The 20,832-nt window shown below is 41.9% G+C and overlaps 1 protein-coding gene across 4 annotated transcripts; it reads left to right on the forward strand.

The window, feature by feature from the left end:
- Positions 1-858: 858 nt before the first annotated feature.
- Positions 859-18,849, forward strand: LOC102311753 (high affinity choline transporter 1). 4 transcript variants are annotated; one of them, XM_005919132.3, is made up of 10 exons: positions 859-2,207; positions 6,993-7,061; positions 7,567-7,769; positions 7,889-8,002; positions 9,121-9,276; positions 12,782-12,930; positions 13,850-13,993; positions 14,185-14,338; positions 14,468-14,685; positions 15,872-18,849. In XM_005919132.3, the coding sequence occupies exons 3-10, from the start codon at positions 7,586-7,588 to the stop codon at positions 16,412-16,414; spliced, it is 1,662 nt and encodes a 553-aa protein (XP_005919194.1). In that variant the 5' UTR covers positions 859-2,207; positions 6,993-7,061; positions 7,567-7,585; the 3' UTR covers positions 16,415-18,849. The 4 variants fall into 4 exon arrangements, with proteins under 4 accessions (XP_005919194.1, XP_005919197.1, XP_005919196.1 ...); XM_005919135.2 differs by having other exon boundaries at positions 859-1,133; XM_005919134.3 differs by lacking the exon at positions 6,993-7,061.
- The last annotated feature ends 1,983 nt before the right edge of the window (positions 18,850-20,832 follow it).

Below are 20,832 nucleotides of genomic sequence, written 5' to 3' on the forward strand. Positions count from 1 at the left end.
CTGAATCAAACAGTTAGTTCATTACCAGGTCTCTGGAGAACTTCAAGACATGTTGAGGACGTAATTTAGCCATTTGAGTCAGCTGTGTTGGATCAAGGACACATCTAAAACCTGCAGGACACCGGCCCTTGAGGCCTGGAGTTCCACCACCCCTGCTGTAAAACATGACAAGAATCCAGACATATATCAGGTTTATTGAATGTGAAATCGTTTCTGCTTCCACCACTGATGTGAGAATATGTGAAAGCAGTCTGAAAACACACCAGCATTTTTTTTTTACTAATTACTTGATAAACTAAAACATATGGGACAGAACAAGCACTACTTTATGAAAGTACTGGGCACACATTAGCACACCAATGAAACCAAAGAGAGAGGGAAAAACAGCACACAGACAGAGGTTATATTTGTCTTCATGTTGAAGGACAGAGAGGATCCTGGTACTGCATCCATCAGGCTGGGTGCACAGCTGCCTTGGCTGCAGGTAGGTGGCAGACAGATACAGTTAGAGACAGAAAAGGAGAAGTGGATGGGAGATGATAAAGTTTTTGAGAAGGGTTGGGGGGGTAGTCAGTGAGGGGTAAAGGGGGGTGTGTGTGTGTGTGTGGGGGGGGGGGGGGGTTAATAAGCCATAATGAGCATCTGGATGTGGCAGTGCCAACCCACACCCAAAACCATCCTCATGTGGGCCAAAGCTAAGGAGGGGTCTGCTCTGCCCCTAGATTCTGAGCACTACTAATTGGCTGCAGACAGAACCAGGGGGCCAAGTCGCCAATCAGGTAGCACTAGCGGCAGCTTCCCTCTCCTGTGTGTTGTGCCTAACCCCTCCCACCCCGTGAGCTTTAAAATCAGGGGAAGTCTGGCTGCTGATTCTAGACTTCCATCCTTCTGCGGTGGCCCTAGCCTCTCTTTGAACATCATCTCTGACTCACCTCTTTCTTCTCAGCTTCTTTTTTTCAGATAGATTTTTCTTTACTTTCATTTAAAAGAACTTTCGTTACATTTTCTGGTAGTCTCTCATTCCCTCAGCACTGTGGACTAGTGTCATCGTGGACTGAGTTTAACACCTGGTCTGTGAGAAACGCCTCTGTTCCCTCTTCATCACTATAACTGAGTCGTACTGTGCACTTCAGGTATGTATTCAGTCACTGAATATGCTCGCATGTGTATTTGTTTTTCTTTGTTGCCACCTTGTGTTACTTTCTGAAGACTTTTTGACATCCCCTAAAATTCCACATGTTATTGTGTCCGTGTCCAGTCCGCGTGCAGACTTTTTGTAAAGTTGTTCAAACTCAGTCAAGTTGGGACACACTTAGTGGAGTGCATGCCGGTGCCTAGAAATAGCACCGGGGACCTCCGCTGCAGAGCCAAATTGGCTCTCTGGTTTGTTTTGTGTGACTGATGAAGCATATCTCTAAGCTGCAATTTTCTAGTGTGTTTGATCGCGAAATAGAGAAGTGGGAGAAACTGGAACGATGCCGGGTTCTAGCGTAGTGTCAGAGTGTGATGACTTTGAATTAATTTTTAATGCTGATGTGGTGTTTCATAGAAGAAAGTGTTATGGGGATTTATACTGTAATAACGATGTGTGTGGGCTGCTTTAATAGGCAGTCCGCATTACGTGCAATTTTACTTATTTGGTCTTCCCTGTCTTCTCTTCCTCTAAGCCTTTAATCATCCAAGTTGTTCCTATATTATCTCAGTCAAAGTTGTCCTCGCTGGATTGACTCTTGAGCCTCATGCCACGTCTGTGTTCTGATATTACTTTGCAGCTGCATTCTAAGCGCTGTATCCGCTTTTAAGATAAATAATTTTACGCCGGTAATATCCGTAAGCACTCTCTCGCTCAGCATCACAAAGTCACACGGGGGTGGGGACGTAGGAGCGAAAGGCAGCAAACCCAGAGCGCGCTGGAGAGCCAGTGTGACGGAAAAGTACTGAGAGGCTGACAAATTAGATGCGTGTATTGGTGTCTGCGATGGGGACGGAAGGCGGAGGCATGCGAAAAATGCCACTGTGACAGGCGTCTGCACACGAGAATGTAAAACAATGTTGGACCAAAAAAAAAAAAAACCCAAACAAAACAGAAAAACAGAAAGAAAAAAAAGGCAGCAACAGGTCTGCTCTGTGTCAGCTGAACCCGCTGCATTTAGCTCACGACAAAGCGCTGATGTATCGTGAGATGCCCGACCTGCAGTAAATCTGCTGTGAGTGTTAAATGTTTGTTGTTGTTGTTTTCTGCTGTGTGACAACTAAATTTAAAAAGTTGTGTCATTTTAATTTAGTTGAAATGAGACATAAAATAACGTTGAACGGAAATTTGTGTTTTTAAAACGCAACAGGTTTTTCAGGTTTGGTTGCTGTTTGCTTGGAAAAATGAGTGTCGACATATCAAACGGCTGTTCAGCAGCACAGCAGTTCATCTGTTTAACGCTTCTTTCTGTATTTCTGTAAGCTGACACTAATCAAATGGGAATTTTTGGTGACTTGTAAGTGGATTTCTTTTCTGCTTTTGGTTTACACCATAAAGAAGAGAAAACACGACTACAAAGTATATCCAACTTTGAAGATGTGATTGTGTTGTATGTAAACTAATAACAGATTAATGTGTGTATAGATACACTGCACTGACAGCTACAGGCCCTAATAATAATAATAATAATAATAATAATAATAATAATAATAATAATAATAATAATACATTTTATTTATAGGCGCCTTTCAGACCCTCAAGGTCACCTTACAGTAACACTCATGTCTGCGTTGTATTCACACTTAGACCAGGTAGCAACAGTAATGAGTTACCAGTGATGAGTCGGCAGCCTGCTGACGTTACATTTATAGCAGAAGGGCTCGATGCCGATATAAAATGATGAATGCCGTTCATTGTGTGAAAAGGGTCATTAGAGTGGTTTCTCAATGAGGCATGAAAGTAATAGGCTTCTCTATAGACCTTGCCTTGAAAGTATTCAAGCCAATGATAAATGAATGTTTAGCCTATGTAATACAATAATAGTGACAGAGAGACCAGTTTGCAGTCTGAAGGATTTAATATTTAATTTTTATTTTTTTAAGTTCATCCATCCATTCTCTTCCACTTATCCTTTTCAGGGTGGCAGGGAGCGAGAGGCAGGTTGCACCCTGGACAGATCACCAGTCTGTCACATTAAAAAAAACAACCATTCACACTCATGGGCAATTTAGTCCCCACTATGGGAGGAAACAGTAGTACCCGGAGAGAACCCACACAAACACGAGGAGAACATACAAAGTCCACACAGAAAGTCCCTGGCCTGATGGTGGAATTGAACTCAGGACCTTCTGGCTGTGGGGCAACAATGCTAATCCCCCCCAACCCCCTTTGTAGTCATGCATATGAATTAGTTTAGCTTTAACAGCAAAGGCCAGTTTTAGCCTTGTATGGCTTTTAGCTCTCTATATAGCAAACATCTGATGATAAAAGTTGATTATAAGTTGCTTTGGCGAGAGAACTCTCAAAATCTTAGTATAAATAAACTGTTACTTACAGCTGCCTAATAAATTTATTCTCATATCAAGACATCTTTTTTGAAACACATAGTTTTAACATTAAGTGTCATTTGTGTACCAAGAAAGGTCACACGCAACTTTACAAATATCAGATGTAAATCCTGTTGGCAGACCATTTGTTTAGCAAAAGGTTTCTTCATCTCAGGCCTCTAGCATGTTCTAACATGTTCCTCTAGTACTTTTCCTATAGTAATAATTTCCTGGTTCTAGTAATCGTTGGAGGTGGCTTTTTTTTTCTTTATCTGCACCAGAGGATCTAAGGACCAATGTGGTTCCTAAAAGTTTTAGAGGTTTTTACTTTAGAGTACCTACTCTGCAGAAGATAAAGTCCAGGCTTTCGTGAGCTTGGACTTCAGTGCAAGGAAATGCAACAATTCCCTACAGCTTGTTTGAAGGGAATTAGTGTGGTTGGAATAGTTTTGCATTTCCAACTATTAGACAGCTATTACTTCACTCCAGAGCTCCTGGAAGATGTACAAATAGGAATAAGTAGACCCTCTTTGCACCAAAAGTGGCGCATTGCACTTAAACCATGCTCCAAGTCCACTGCTTAAGCAAAGCGGACTGGGAACACATGTCAAGTTAATGTGAAGTTAAATTAAGCCAGCAAATGAATTGCAGACCAACAGTATCTATTGGTCCATGTATGGATACAGACCCTAAACATGCAAGTAGCATCCGACATATGGGGCAGTGGATGCTGCTCAGCAGCTATTATTAGAGCTTTAGTTACATGACAGAAAAATGAAAGAAATGCATGTGACTGTGTGCTGCGTAAGCTGACCTGTCAGGAGTTATTAAAAGAAAGCCAGCTGGTTTTTTGTTGCCTCTTACTTAACAGAGTTTAGTTGCCTGGTTGGGAGTTGCCTACAGCACACATATCTTGGCATCCTTTCAGTTGGACATCATTTTAGTGTGATCCAGGATCAAATACGAGCTAAAGTCAGCTGGTGTTGTGTCCATGCTTTCAACAGTGAACAAAAAAAAAAGGAAACAGAGTGAATGATGTCAATGTGAAAAGTGTAAATATGTGAAATAATAAATTTTTGCTTTTGCATTTGGACCAGAGAGGTCTGTAACATGAGAGTGGCCGGTCTTGCTAAGAAAAGGCAGACGATCCACATCACTGGCCAAGTCCGTAGGGCCATGATATTCAGAGGGCAACGAAAGTCTGTGTAGTAAGCAAGGCAGACATACTGGGATGCTTTTCAACTCTAAAGTAGGTCAGTAAACATATATTCGGAAAGAGGGACTCCAAACCTCTCACCGGTCTGTGAAATGTCTTGCATGCTCTGATTGAGAGGAAAAGAGCCGGTTGAGAAAATAGTCTGGTCAGTTAAAATTGGCTTTTTAAGGAAAAGGATTAACTAGTATAAATCTTCCCAAATTCCATTTCACCCAATATGAAAACAGTCATATAAAACCCCATACATGTCCAAGGACAGAGTTCTAAGCAAATTGAGATGCTGCTCAGTACCTACAAACAAACTTCATTAGTTATGGTGCAGATGTTTTAGGTTTATTGCATGCTGAATGTTAGTCATACAATATGAGGGGCCGTACAAGCCAAACTTCATTCTTTCACTCTCACACACATACATTCTTCATTCACACACATATACTTTCACTCTCACATAGTTTTATTTTAATTTTTATATTTAGATATTTTTATTCTCATGTTTACACATATTTAACACACACATTGCAATATTGTGCTCTCTTATACATGTATTTAAATGTACATATTTACAAATTTGCACTCTAACATACATGCATTTTCATTTATGCATTCCTACATTTTGCTCTCATTTACATGCATTCAATATGCATTTAATCTCACAAATAATATATGTATGTAAGAAGAGAATGCATACATGTCTGAAGAAAATATATGTATGCAAGAGAATAATGTATGTGAATGAAAGAGTATAGTGGAAACAGAAGGAGTTTAATGGAAACGGAAGGCTGGGTGTCTGTACCGCTGTGATTGGCTGAGAAGCACGCGCGGGTCACTTTCAAGTGTCTGACAGCATGGAGGGGAGAGAAGAAACTCGAGTTCTTCAGCAAGCTATCAGGGTGTTAAGAAATATTTTATCATCTCCTGAAACGGTCACATCGTTGTCCTCGTCACTTGATTGAGATGGGACGGGCTCAACTGCACCCAGTGTTACCCACAGCACGGTGGAAAGTGAGATGAGGGAACTTTTTAGACCAGCTAACACCCGGGTAGCTTCAACGAGCCATGTAGCTACACGGAGTTCGACTGGAGTGGGGCAGTCTTTTATGGCGTTATTTTTGTGCCACTATTCTGAGCGCACATGAAAAAAATATTTGCAGGTGCAAGTGTTGCATTTTGAGGAGAAATTTATATTGAGTGAAGAAAAGCTGAATTTGAGTGAACAAAATTCATTGCTGCGTGCAAAAAATGTATTTCAGTTTTTGCTATTATCCACACAGACACACACACAATAGCAGCCCCTCTCGCTCAGTTTTTGTATTTGCGCTCTCAACATTCCTGCCCATGCGCGCTCAACTCTTTGTGTACACTTATCGAAAGTGAAAGTATATGTGTGTGAAAGAAGAATGTATGTGTGTGAGAGTGAAAAAATGAATTTTGGCTTGTACTGCCCCTCATAAGAACTCATAAGACATTTGTTATGCCAGAAAGAGTTGTATTTCTAGCCTGGTGTTCCTCACACAGTACAGAGGCACCGACTCAGATTATTCAGGGTTGTGTTTGCAGCCCTCTGTTCTCCTTAAACCTTTACAGCTTTGCATAGAAAATATGAGCACTTTAATGTAGCAATGATGAAGTTTGAACTCAGCTATGTTTGCTATGTATAGGCAATAACAGTGTGTACAAACACACGCGCACACTCGAACAACAGGAGGAATAAAACACATGGGCTGTGTCAGTGCGCTTTTGAGCCTTTAGTGGACTCTGGCAGCGAGCCAGTAGCCCGCACAGCCCGTCTCCACCTCGCTCATTCCTTCCATGCTTCCATGTAAACACATTTTCCTAAAAGAAATTATTTTTTCAGCTTTAACTCGCACCAAAATTCTTTTTTTTCCTCTTACATATTCTCTCATGTGTGTATATAGGCTTCTTTTTTTTTTTTTTTAAACCAATTATTTATGAATGAAAAACTTTTAACCAATGAACTGGCTGTGTTTAAAATAAAGGAGTTGGTTTATAATAAGAAACATTACTGCTTTACTGTGATGTGTTCAATAATAAAACTTTAGCGCGTCTATGAGTGAGAGTCAGTTTTTAATTTTTTTTCAAAGAAGGCTTCGGTGCAATGCCCTCTCACAGTAACTGCACACACACACACACACACACACACACACACACACACACACACACACACACACACACACACACACGTATTAATGTGGTTCTCAGATGTGTTCACTTCCCAATGTTTGGGGTTGAAATTCAGGCTACTCAACCACTGAAGACGGGGGACAACATCTGTCCACCATCTTCATCAGTGCTGCCGAGTGTTATGGTGAGACCCCTTTCACCTCTTTGACTCTTCATCCTTCATGCCCCTTGCCTCTTATTATCTGGCCCCCCCCCCCCCCCCCCCCCTTTTGCACCAAGAGCCAGGCCCTCAGATGCTACTGCTCCTTTCTTATGTTTTTGGGGGGTTTTTTAAACTCTGACCTTTTTTTGCTTTTTTAAAGAGGCACATAGTTTCTTTGCACTTTGCTCAGGTTTCATTAATACAAACATATCCTTCTGTTTTCTTTTCATTGTGCTTAATTTCTTCCTGCACATTATGAATGCACGTTTTTATCAGATTCTTCTCAGGTGACTTTTAAATGTATGCAAACGTGGCTCCTCCCCCATCTTCCTTGCGCTACAGTCCTGCAAATATTTATACAAAAAAGAGAATTAGATGTGATTTATTTGTATTTTACAATTAAAAGACCTGCAAGCAGCATCTGCATGTTTCCTTTTGAAGCAGTTGGCGACTCAGTTTTTCACCACCCTCTGATGTCTCTCTACAGGACACAAAAGTAGTTCAAGATGGCTCTCAATATACCAGGCCTGGTGGTGATGGCGCTGTTTTACCTGCTCATCTTGGGCACGGGCATCTGGGCATCCTTGCGTTCCAAAAAGGAGGAGAAAAAATGCACAGGAGACGGCATGGAGATAACTCTACTGGCTGGACGCAATATCAACTTACTAGTTGGTATCTTCACACTTACTGGTAAGGCAGTCAGATGGTGTGGATATATATACACTGAGTCTTTTGTATAGTGCACTAAATTTTGATCTTTGAAAGTGGTACATGAATAAGACAAGTGAGTTGTTTTTCTTCGTCCGCAGCTACATGGGTTGGTGGAGGCTTCATCCTGGGTATAGCTGAAGCAACATACAACCCAACACTAGGCGCAGTTTGGGCACTCATGCCTGTGCCCTATGTCCTGACCTTCTTCTTAGGTGAGTGGAACCCACTTATGAAACAAGAACAAAGAGAGCCACAGCAGGACGTGTGCAATGCAAGTACAAAGCACTCAAAGCACGCTCTGGGTCGATTAGAATAGAAGCGTGTCCGTTTGGTCATGCAGGTATTTTTTACATGATTTTAGTTCAGGCTTCATTTGATTGGATGCAACTGTGCAGGTCGGATTGGTGCTTGTTATCCTCACATTCCAGGGGTGGACTTTTAAATAGAAACAAAAAGTTGATGTCAGCTTTAATGAGCCTAACAACACAGCTTAGCCCCCTCCAGTGTTTGGAAGAAGAAAGTTTAACATTTGTATGCTTCATTTTACACCCAGGAGGAGCTAATGAAGGTCCTGTGGTACAATGACCTTTGGGTACGAGAGGTGCTATTGTTAGAGGAAGTCAGTCTAAACTGAAATCTATGAGAGAACTATGGAAATATGATAGAGATGTGAGCAGCTATAGGTTTAGTATTTTAACCATAATCACCTTAAGTTATCCACAGTGTGTAAAATGCATTAATAAAATGAGTGTCTGTCTGCAGCAGAAGTGTTACTGACCGCCGTCCGTGCAACTCCCTTTCCTGCAGACCCCGTTTGACTGCACCAATAAAAGTGTTGCTCGTGTTAAAAATAGTACTGTAGTAAATCAGTTTAGTATTTTAACTGGAGGCAACAGGTGCAAACAGATGAGTTTACCCCTAAGCTTGGGTTGCCTTCTTGTGAATTCACCAAATTGACAAACTCAGCAGGGCATCCGGCATCCATACACATTTGTGACATGTTCAGTCATCGGCACTCGGACACCTCTTTCACAATAGCCCACAGATCGTGAGAGTAATGTGAACTGGAGCCTCTTATCAGGAAATACAACATGCCTCATTGTTGGCCTTATGGTCCCATGGGTTTGTCTGAAGGTGTTTATTATGCTATCTGGAGGGAGAACTTGTTTTTTTCTATTGTTCAAAAGCGTTCATTCTTTCACTCGGCCACTAAATCGCTTCCTTTCTCTCTCGTTAATGAAAGATATATGTAAACGATGTATCCTAAACTTGACAACATTTTCAAGGAGGTAATCAGATGTGTTGCTAAATCCCTTTCTTCCTCCTGCAGGTGGCTTTTTCTTTGCCAAGCCAATGAGAGAGAACAAGTATGTGACAATGATGGATCCTTTCCAAAAGAAGTATGGGAATGTCCTTGCAAGTGCACTGATCTTTCCTGCACTGGTTGCAGACGTGCTGTGGGTGGCACGCACACTTGTCAGCCTGGGTAAGTTACTTCACACTTTATAAAAGGTCTGGCAACATAATGTGTACGCACATAATTGTGCAACCAATAGAGTACATGGTAAAAAAAGAAAAAACAGCAGGATAGTGGATGCTTTTTTGGCAAACAGCTTGAATGCTGTAAATAATTCAGAGGAAGGAAGCAGGTGAAGAAAACAATGCTATAAGAAAACTGCAAACAAAAGTTATCAGTGAACAGCCGACTTTGTAAACAGTCGCTGGCTTGTAACTTCTTCACCAGGTGTTAACGTAGCTTAAAGAAGTTTAAAGAATGGGTGAAAAACACAAAAAACACACAAAAAATAGAATTATAAGGTACACTACTTTGGGTAGAGTAATCTTATCACTTTGTCCTGCTCTTGGTTCAATTTTGAGGTTCGCAATCGTTTTAAAGTTAACAGAAGACGATACGTTAGCATCTCAAAAGTCAAACAAGTAGATAAGCTTTACATTTTTAAAACAACTATGCCTTTTTTAGAAGGACCAGCTATTTATAACCTGGAATATCTGAACAGAACATTTCTCAGTTTATTTATGCTACTTTAGCACCAGCATGCATGCTAGTTATAATCTAGTTAGCTATACAACTCAGTTTAAAGTCAGACTAACTCATTTAGCTTGAATAATTAGCTACAACAGGTATCTGCTAGCAACATTTGTAAACATCCTGATTGCTGGCTGTAAATAAAGCCTTGTCTAAAATGAAGGATTAATAGCCTAAAAATGTAAACACCAGTGTTGCTAATAGTCCGTGTCAAAAAGACGAAAAAAACGAAACGATGTAGAGCGAACTAAGCACGCTGCTCTCGTGCACGGCTGTGAGGTCATCCTAGCGGCTCTGCAAAGACAAATGTTGTCCCTTATTATAGGCACAATGAGGATGAGTGACTAAAAATAATTGCAGCTCTGGGTTATTGTTGTTACATAGTGTTCACCTGACTTATTTGAAGATTAATGTGGATCTTTGTATTATCACTCATGTTTAGGTAACAATTCTATTTCTATCAGTCATATGATCTAAAATCTCACCACTCCTGCTGGTAGGGTCTCTTTGTTTGTTTGGTTTTTTTTAAAGAGTAAAAGTTCACATACAAGGTTTGATGATGGATTGAATTTACTTTGAAATGTTCGTAAAGTAATGGGAATGGTGTGACTTATTTAACCTGCTTGTTTGGTAACATTGTTAATACTGATTTGATGGTATCGTGTGTCTGTGTGTGTGGTACGTGCTGAGATGGTGAACGCAAGTGTGTATGTGCATGGGTGTTTGCGAAGAGGCAAAAGTGTGTGTGTGTTTGCGCGCCTTTGTGTGTGTATAATGTTTTCCTTTGTGTTTTTTAACGTTGTTTTCTTTTCCAGTGTTATTTGCAAAGGGGGTTAGACATCGAGCAGCCTTTTGATTGTGAAAGGTGATCAATTATTCCAATCAGATTGCTGTTTCATTAGAGACATTTTCCAAAGTTTGTGCCAGTTGTGACTAACGGGTAACTGTTACATGCTGAATTAAAGTTTAATGCCTGTGTGTAGTTTAAAGATTTAAAGAGAAGCAGTGAAATCTAATGAGATTTGTTTGAGTCACTTTAAGCTGTGCCAGTGCTCCATAAAAGGACTGGTGGGGAGGCGGGAATGCTCCTGGGACTTTTTATTTTTTTCTGTCCAAAGATACAAACTGATATTGAATCAGGGGACACCCCTCCTTAACATGTCAGTGTAACAACGTCCACCAGTGTTTTTTTTGGAAATGTTATGCAAACCTCCCTGATGTGCACGCATCACATGTGCACGCATCACACGCGCACACACAAACACCTGATACTCCAGAGAGTGCTTGACCCACCGGGGCGATGTTGCTGAGTGACTGTATGTGTGTATGTATAGCATAAACCGAGCTGCTTTATGCTTGAGCGTGTGCCTCTGTGTGTGTGGGTGGGTGTGTGGGTGGGTGGGTGCTTAACTAAAAGAAAATGCTTTCGATGTGCTGTCACTTAGCAGTGGAGTATCAACGGCACTGTCACGGTGCAATTTCTGCCAAGAAGAAATGTGGAACAGGACAGTTTGGAAGGGGGGGGTGCCTGTGTGTGTGTGTGTGTGTGTGTGTGTGTGTGTGTGTGTGTGTGCGTGCGTGCGGTGCGTGCGTGTGTGCATGCACACATGTTTGAGGTTTGTAAGTGGGACAAGGATCTAATAACAACCTGGGGGGGTGTTTGGGATGCTCTTTGCCCCTGTCCATCCCTGGTGCTGTTCATTAAGCCCCAGAGGCCCCTGGTTCTCATTCCACCTTTCCTATTCCTAAATTTAGCATTGAGGGGAAAGGCACAGTTCAGCACAGAACGCACAAGAGCTCTGATACTATATCTGGAAAACAGGCCATCCAGGAATTATTTATGATGCAGTGACTGTGCTGCATCATATCCCACCCATCGCAGAAGTGTCAGACAGTTTCAGAGTTAATGCCAAAACGTTAAATGAAGCCTAAGTGCAAAATAAAATGAACACCTGTATAACAAACCTTCCTTTGCAGGGCCACAAAGTCTTAGATAGTTGACACCTAGTCCAGTCGTTTACATTTTCCAATAAGAACCTGATAAAGTCAGAGAAACGGATCATATTACAAAAAAATACACAAATAGGGTTAAAGGTCAATCTAAAGCGTTCATGTCTCAGTTCATAATGATGCAAAGCTAGTGGGGAAGTTGAGACGGGGTGGTCAGGTAGCTGTAATGTGGGTGGGGTGAAAGGTCAGCGGGGTGGATGGTGCCGATCTGACACTTCTCTGTTTAAGGGCATTGTTGTGGTGTGGCTGCAGGCTGCGGCTGGGGGGACCCTGGCAATGTGGCAGAAGAGACGGTGAAGGTAGTGATGTTTTTGCTTGTCTTGTTTGAGTAACAAGATCTCTCTCTTTTTTTTTTTTACTCACCTGTTTAAATGTACTTGTTTCATTCCTTTTTTTTTTACACTTGTTTCACACTAGAACACACTTCTCCACACCTCTGTCTTTAATGTTTTTCTTTTAAATGAAACATCAATATTACAAAGGGTGCTAACTCGCCCAAACAAGAGGGTGAACCTGAACATAGTGGAGTCACAATCAATAGGCTGCTTTCTTTTGTGTTCCTCTATGGTTTTTGTTAGTTTTGTCATCATCACTTTTATGTTGTAGCGTTGCTTAACATAAGATTTAAACCAAAGTCACCCATGCTTAAGCGTAACTGAGTTAAACGGCTACACATGTAATGTTGCTCTTATGAGTAATGTGTTAATACTGCATCTCTATATGTGAACAGTATAACCAGACAATGTTTCTCATTAGAACTTAAAATAAGAGTGGATGTGGTGTGTGAGAGAGCGTATTTAAAGAGAGACTGAGAACCTAAAACCATCTAATTAAACAACGAAAGTGAGAAGCTGCATGTAAACATAGATACACTCATCTGCACCCGAGTGTCCGTCAGTCCTCCGATGCTCATCGCTCTGCTCTGTTGTTCCAGGTGGAACCATGAGCGTGATCCTGGACCTGCCCTATGTCTACTCCATCATCATCTCCTCAGTGGTGGCCATAATCTACACACTGCTGGGGGGGCTCTACTCTGTGGCTTACACAGACGTCATCCAGCTGATCCTCATCTTCATCAGCCTGGTGTGTAACCGTCTACTGATATGGCAACGCAGGGGCTCCCGCTGAGAGACAAATATTATTCAAGCATGTATCCTATCAGGTTACTCGCTCTGCTGCATGAAAGAATATAGAAGGATAAGATTTCAATATAGAGTCAACAGGTAGCTTATTAACAATGCAAACTGGTGCTATTAAACCAGGCTCTGGTTTCAGTAGCTTATTTGAAATTTCCATCACTCAGTTTTCAAAATGGCTGCCATCCAGATAAGCAAATAAGATTGTTGATGTTACAGCTGTCAACTGCTAAAAGGCTGCTATGTAGGCGCGTTCATGTACCACCGTTGGGAAGCCCCATGTTTGTCAAGGCTCTGTCTGCACGCTAAGACTCCACGTCACACCCCCAAAAGTTGTTATTCTCTACCTTTGCAATGGTAGATCTCCACATTTGTTCAACGGCAACTTAAGGACAACCGGCAGCCCTCGTGGCACCGGCATGCTAGTCGAGCAATTCTACAGCTGGAAATGAGCAAAAAATGGACCTGAAACCTTTTCCCTAAATGCTGATTAAGCTTAAAAGTTTAGAAACTGATGAGTAGGCTTCCGTCACGAGCCATTTAATATCTGTTCTTTGATCTTAATATCACATAATATTCTGCTGCCAGTGGTGTTTTCAGAGGTTACAGAATTTTCCATTCTGCAAAGAACTTCGGGTCTGTGTTGACTTAAACGTTAAACCATTTAAGTCTGCAGACAGAGAAGATTTTATGTGATTAAGAAGGTCCAGAACAGCAAATGAATTGACTGTTTTTAGTTGACTGTATTTCACTCAGAATAAAAAACCCCGGGGGAATAAAATGTGTTGACGTCCTCAGTGTCTGATGAAAAATATCCCCTGCTGAGCTAATAATCAGATCATCTGTGTTCTTGCTTGTGTAAACAGTGGGTGTGCGTCCCTTTCATGATGACCAACCCTCACTCTGTGGACATCTCGCTGACTGCATACAACGCAACTTTCCAGGCTCCTTGGGTCGGCACCGTGGAGCTCGATGAGGCGGGCAAGTGGTTCGATGACTTCATGCTGCTGGTGAGTGTGAATGTTATAAAAGCCACACGTGGAAGTGGTACTCAACATTGTTTTTCAGCGAAGCAAACGAGTTAAATTAAACTTGACCAAGAATAACAGCAGTGGCTTCACTGCAGGATTGATCTTGTCCTGTTTCACAATCCAAGCCAATTCCTGTCATCGTGTCTGAACTGTGTGTGTGTTTGTGCCAGGCTCTGGGCGGTTTGGCCTACCAGGCGTTCTACCAAAGGATCCTGTCCTCCTCATCTTACACCCAGGCTCAAGTGACCTGCTTCGCCTCTTCGGCCTGCTGCCTGGTGCTCGGTATCCCCTCAGTCCTGATCGGGGCTGTGGCTGCATCTACAGGTAAAGCCTCTAAACTTGCACCTGTGGAAAATTCCTTCATCAGCTTTTCACCTTAGCACAAATTTCTTACTGATATGATTGTGTCCATCTCCTTAATGGGGAAATTTGATCTCCCCTGCTTCCTGCTAGATTGGAACTCAACCTCTTATGGATTGCCCACCCCGTACGAGCGCGACCAGGCAGGATCCATCCTCCCCATCGCTCTGCAGTACCTCACACCCCCCTACGTCTCTGTCATTGGCATTGGGGCTGTAGCTGCCGCTGTCATGTCCTCCATGGACTCGGCCCTGCTATCCTCTGCCTCGTTGTTCTCCTCAAATATCTACAAGAACATCATCAGGAAGCAGGTGAGTGTTTTTAGCAGCACTAATCGGATTGTAAAAGGAGCAGTGTGTTCTGCTCTGTTGCATTGAGGCAGCATTATAATGTCTGTGCATCCTTTTCTTTTAACTAGCTATCTTAACTCCAGGTCATGGGATCTGGAGCCATCGTAGCATCATATCAACCGTGGACGGTTTACCAAACAAGCATGTGGTTTGGTACTATGCAGGAAACCCCACCCTTGCACAGAGGTGGTGGGGATATTTAAACTTAGAACCTTCTTACTGTGAGACGACACCACAGCACCAGTTTGCAGTGTCCTATTACTACTTGATCCTGGTCTGAAGGTCTATTGTGCTGCCACCTTCAGGTGTAATGCAATGCCATTTTTGTTTATGTGAAGGAAAAGTTCCATTAGGGATCAAATATGATCTTCCAGAAAAGGCGTGTCAGCATCTGCTGCTCAAGAACACTTTGTTCCTAAATGAATCATCCCAGTGGTATGGACAACTGCGGTAATGCTGATGAATCATCCAATAAGGAGGCTTCATTAATGCAACTGACAATGCCATCTTGTTAGTCATAGATCAGCAGCTGTAGTGCTCACCATCTTTTGGTTTTGCTGAATTTGCTGACTTTAATTCAGCAAACTGTCTTCATTTATGCTTCTCAGATGTTAAAAACATCCCCCCATCTTGCAATGTCATCACCATAACGGTCAGCGTAGATAAAACACTGTTACTGGTTGACGTAAAACATTGTTTTTCATGTGCCGGTGGCAATTTCACTTCATAAGAGATTTAATTTTCTGGCATACTGTGGAGATACAAATGATGATTCACCAGGATTAATCATCAATTTCCTTTGAAAAGGCATGAAACACAATGTGCAGCCATTTATGCAGGATATCTGTACTTAAGCAGTAATAATCATTTCATTTACATTAACATTTAAAGAAACAGACAGCATGAAAAAAAGTTCTTAACTGTGCAGAAAGAATTATTTGAAAGCAACGACCTGTTTCATTATTTCAACTACACCCAGTGTTTCCTACAGTGAGACTGTTCACTGCTGGCGTCTCGCACAGTGGCTTAGATATACAGCGTCTTTGTAAGTGCATCTCTCACCTTGGAGGGCTCAACAAGCTGCATGTTTATGTAATGTATTATTTAACTCTGTTTGTCTGTCTTGTCATTTCCTCTGCTCCTTCAGGCTTCAGACTGTGAGATGCAGTGGGTCATCCGTATCTCCGTGGTGGTCGTGGGTCTGGCTGGCACCGGCCTCACCTTCCTGGACAGTAGCGTCCTGGTGTTCTGGCTTGTCGGCGTGGACATGTCCTACACCATAATGTTCCCTCAGCTGGTCTGCATCCTCTTCTTCAAGGTCTCCAACGGTTACGGCGCCATCGTGGGCTACATAATGGGGCTCGTCATGAGGATCCTGAGCGGCGAGCCCCTCATTGGCCTCCCACCAGCCATCCAGTTCCCCGGCTGCCGGCTGGACAAAGAGGGAAAGCTAACCCAGTACTTTCCCTTCCGTACCGCCATCATGCTCATCTCTCTAATGTCTATTCTCCTTGTTTCATTGTTGGCGTCCATCATTTTCAACAAGGGCCTGCTGCCGGAGAAGTGGGATGTGTTTAATGTCAAACGCAGGCAGAGAGCAACATCCAAGGTCGCACACGTTAAGAGGACCAACTCAGAAAAGGAAGAGGCTGCCGTGGCCAAGCAGCTGCTGGACACCACCAGCTGCTGAGAAGTCTCACAACAAGGGGGAGAAAGGGTGGGCGCCGGCTGGAGGCATGTTTGTCTGCCGGCTGGGCACGATTTCACAGAGGGGGAACAGCAGCAAAGGCTGGATGCTTTATACAGTTTGTACAGCACTGCTGACACAACAGCAGCAGATATGAGCTGAGCTCTCTGGTACCCGACCTATGAGCTGTTGTCTTCTAAAGAAAATACAGTAAAAAAAAATAGGCTTCCTGGCTAAAAGCCATAAGCCTGTGTCGTATAAATAGCCACAATAATAACATTCACACAGACCCAGAATAAAATGTTGCAGTTTGTGCTGCATTCTATTTAAATCATTAGTCATTACTTAAAATGGAAACAAATTACATACAGTTCATTAAAACCATTTCATTTTTTCTTTTTTGCTACAAGCTTACAGTAGTTCACTTTCACAAGCACACTTTGACAGGTTGAGCTGCTGCCCAGACCTGAATTTTCCTTTCCTAACGACCACCAGCACTGTGGTAAAAAGACACTTGCACAAAAAAGAGACTTTGCACAAAAGGAATAATCAGTCCTCCAGGACGTTGACGATTATAACAACACACAAATAGTATGTTGTTATTTATTAACATTTCACATAGTCATATGATCTGCATCGCAGCGCTGTGCAGCGGGTGCCGCTACCTTTCCTCTGATTGTCAGCAGGACGCGGCTCTTTCACATAGAACAAAGAAGTGTCACCCTGAGAACAAAGAACGAGTGAACGTTTTGCACGGCTTCATATGAGAAAGATGTTTAGACAGTTCATTTCATCATCATCTCCTTCCTTTATTCACTAAGGCTGCCTCAAGTCCAATAATGCAGCAACAGCAACTCTCCTCATCTTGCTAGTTAGGTTAATTTTAAGTCAGCTGATAAGCTCGGCTGCAGCGCAGTGCTGGAGGTGCTGAGAAATAATAAAACTCATGAAATGGCAACAGAAACACTGATGGAAGTGACACCAGCACTATCTCGTGCTTTTTAAACGTCCCATTTTTTCCTCCCCCCTCCTTGTTTGCTGAATGATGAGTTTTGGTGTAAAGAAAAACAGGGGGAGATGAAACTGTACACCCGCTTCGCTCAAATGCATTTCACAAAATAACTGAGTGTAGCAGTTTATTCCACGACTGCGCAGAGAAGTCGCCCAACATCTCCCTCGTTTTCCTCCTCGCTCATTCCTCTTTCTCACGTTTTTATTTTTTCTCCAAGAGTACGGGAGAAGTGCCTTTCCCTTTTTTGGTTTTTAACGTACTGTCGTTTTTTTGTAACTGTATGCAAAGCTGTAGTTTACTGTGGGATCATTTTTTCTCTGAGGCAGTGCAAATGTTTGCAGCTAAGATTCAGAGAATTGAAAGTTTTACAGCAGTACAAATTCTACTCCCTTTTATTGATGATTTGATTTTTAAGACTGTGTAATGTTTTTTGTTGTGTGTTTTATGTGCACTAGATGCCTGGTAGTAGCAGGAAGCCTTCCTCTGCCATGCTGTTGCCTTTGATGTCACTGGAAACCTGTTTTACTAAATTGTTGATTGTGTAATTCACAGACTAAAACTTTCATATACGCTAGTCACTGCTCTTATAGCTCATAGTGGTATTGTTGTTTTTCAAGTATACAAAACGTTACATTTTTTGGCTTCTATCCAACAGTGTGAATGTGAACGAGCCGTCAAAAAGAAGAAAAAAAGCAAAGACAGATGAGGACATGCAGGATATGATGCATGTGTCTTTTTATACGTGCGATTGTGATTCCTACTTGTATTATTACTCTTGTGCTGTAAATTCTGATCATAATTTGTATTTCTACACTTTCTATTTTTTATCAGTTGTTCGCTTAGGTGCAGAGTAGAAAACTTTATCTCAAGTTAGCAAAATAATATATAAATTCACCTTTGATTTTGCAGAACATGAATATAAATATAGAATTTCAACAGGTGTTGATGAACTTTCGAGAGCAGTGATTGTGAACACGTGTGGAGAAACTGTACGTGCCTACATGAGCACTCCTGTCCCGACAGCCTCAGATTACGTCCACATGACGTGATCTGAAAGGAAACTCAGCAGCCGTCCTCGGGAGGCTGTCTCCGGTCCAGTGAAGGGTGGCACAGCCTTACAAAAAGAACGTTTTAAAAATGCTGCGTACGTTTGTCGTGGCTTTCATTTCAGTTGCGTGTTGGTCGAACAGCTCTAAAAGTGCTGGACAGTGGTGTTTGTATTACAGTGTGAGTTCTATATTGTATTTTGTCCCCTAAACATGTATTTGGTTTTATACTATCATGCATGTCATTTACTGAGTTGTTTGTATACTGAACTTTTGTGAAGACTGTTCTCTTCTTGCCATTTGGCAAGGTCCTACTTTGTCATCAGTTAATGTAAATCCCCATGGGCTGATGTTCTGTCAGAATAAAGGATGAAACCAAATTACTGTCTGAATCGTCTTTGTGCCAGAAGCAACACACACACACACACATATGCCGCTCTCCAACACGTCCTGAATGGTTAAGCCCTCCCAGCAAGTAAATATCAATTAGATTTTGCAAACATTTAGACAACTGCACTGTTTAATGATGTGAAAGAACACAGGCGGTAAAATCACAATACAACAGGTCCACAGTTAAAAAAAACATGAGTGCATGTGTGTAGATGTTCACTGTGACTCTTAATAAGAGTTTGTATACCATGAATTTTGTCCAACCATTCAGAGCCATTACTCTGAATGTCTTCCCTGAACTGCTCGCACAGTTACAACCCAAACATGCAATGTTATCTCACAATTTCAAAAGTTATGCCTCAATATTAGAAAATGAACAGCTCTTATTTTTTTCAGTTGTTTTGTCAAAGAATTTCTGTCTCTGAGCTTTAGATTCTATCCTTTCTCTTGTTTCCCAGACAGTTATTTATTTTCCTCATTCTTCATTCATGCACTCTTTTATCCACTCGTGCATTTTTACTGGATGCTGAACTTCCTGTCAGACAGACTGCAGTCAGCCAGAGTTAGAAACCAGACATCAAGAACCAGAACTGTCTGGCCTCTTCTGACTGTCTGACCTCCCAGACCAACACCAGCATTATAAAGTTTGCAGAGGATACTACAGAGATTGGGCTGATCACTGACAAACAGATGGCACACGGAAGAGAACTGGCAGGACTGTGGCCTGGTTTCATGAAAATAATCTTTTCATAAATGTAGATAAGACCAAGAGATGATTATAATCCAAGAAAGAATCAACACCCAGCAGCTTCTATATGCATCAGTGAAGAAGAAATCACAGCAAAGACTGAATTTTTCTTTGTATTATTGTAGGATCTTTACCTTACAACATAAAGCATCCCGAGGCAGCTGTTGTTGTGATTTCACTATATACAGTGGTCCCTCGTTTATCGCGGGAGTTACGCAGCAACAGTGACACTGACTGAAGAGAGGCCGATCTAGATGTATAAATAGCACCGCAGGCCAGAGGGGAAAAAAATTGCCGATAAGATTTTGAAGTAAATCATCTCTGTCGGTGGCAGGATTTGTCATCTTAAGGCTTTTGATACCTTTAGTTGTGCTCTGCTTCCTGGTAATAAAAGTCATTTTGTGGTGGAGTCCTGGACCACGATATCCAGCAACACCCTGGTGTATGTTTTGATAGAAGGAAAACGCAGGACTCTCAGAGAATCTCTGCACAAAACTGTGCAAACGCCACAAAAAAGGTCATTCATCCTCGTTGTTGCCAGTTATTGGGATCAAATCAAAGTGGTAAAGCACATCTAGGAAAAGAATAGCATCATTGTTTAAGATGCAAAAGTCTGCCCAGAAAGTTTGTTTCAGTGTTTTGATGTAGGAAAAATATATTACTTCAGCAGAGGAGTTTATTTAAGTTTCCAAAATCATCCTCTCAATCATCTGTGCTTCTCAGACTCAGCACCACACATACGTTTACATCTACTTATGTTGGTAAATTTACTGGTACTTATAAAGTGCTTTTCTACATAATTTTGAGCACTCAGAGTGATTTTTTGTACAAGCTCACCATGCAGTCACACGCACATCCATAGTGCTTTTGTCTATACCTTCACACACACCCTCACACATCCATCGATGCATCAGGGGCAACTCGGGGCTCAGTGTCTTGCCCAAGGATACTTTCGTTGGGTTTTGTTATTCGTACCTGTGTTGGAAGTAAGGAGGATCAAAAAGATAAGATTTGAATATAGATGATGGTTTGAAAATGTTTAGTTATGAGATGCTGGGTACACCAGGAAAATGGTGTTGATGGTGAAACTGCCAGCAGAGGGGGAAGAGGACAGAAAAAGTGGTTTAAAGATGAGGTAAGAGAGGATGTACAGGAGGCTAGCATGACAGAGGAAGATGAAGATGAAAAAGATAGAAGGAGATGAAAACCACCCAAGAGGAGCAAG

Source organism: Haplochromis burtoni, unplaced genomic scaffold (genome assembly GCF_018398535.1).
Source record: "Haplochromis burtoni strain Fernald_Lab_line unplaced genomic scaffold, NCSU_Asbu1 Contig_35, whole genome shotgun sequence".
Lineage (NCBI taxonomy): Eukaryota > Metazoa > Chordata > Actinopteri > Cichliformes > Cichlidae > Haplochromis > Haplochromis burtoni.

Coding starts and splice junctions, on each gene's coding strand:
- LOC102311753 (XM_005919132.3), top strand. CDS start 7,586: ATGGCTCTCAATATACCAGGCCTGGTGGTGATGGCGCTGTTTTACCTG. Junction 8,003..9,120: donor TGTCCTGACCTTCTTCTTAG/GTGAGTGGAACC, acceptor TTCCTCCTGCAG/GTGGCTTTTTCTTTGCCAAG. Junction 12,931..13,849: donor TCCTCATCTTCATCAGCCTG/GTGTGTAACCGT, acceptor TTGTGTAAACAG/TGGGTGTGCGTCCCTTTCAT.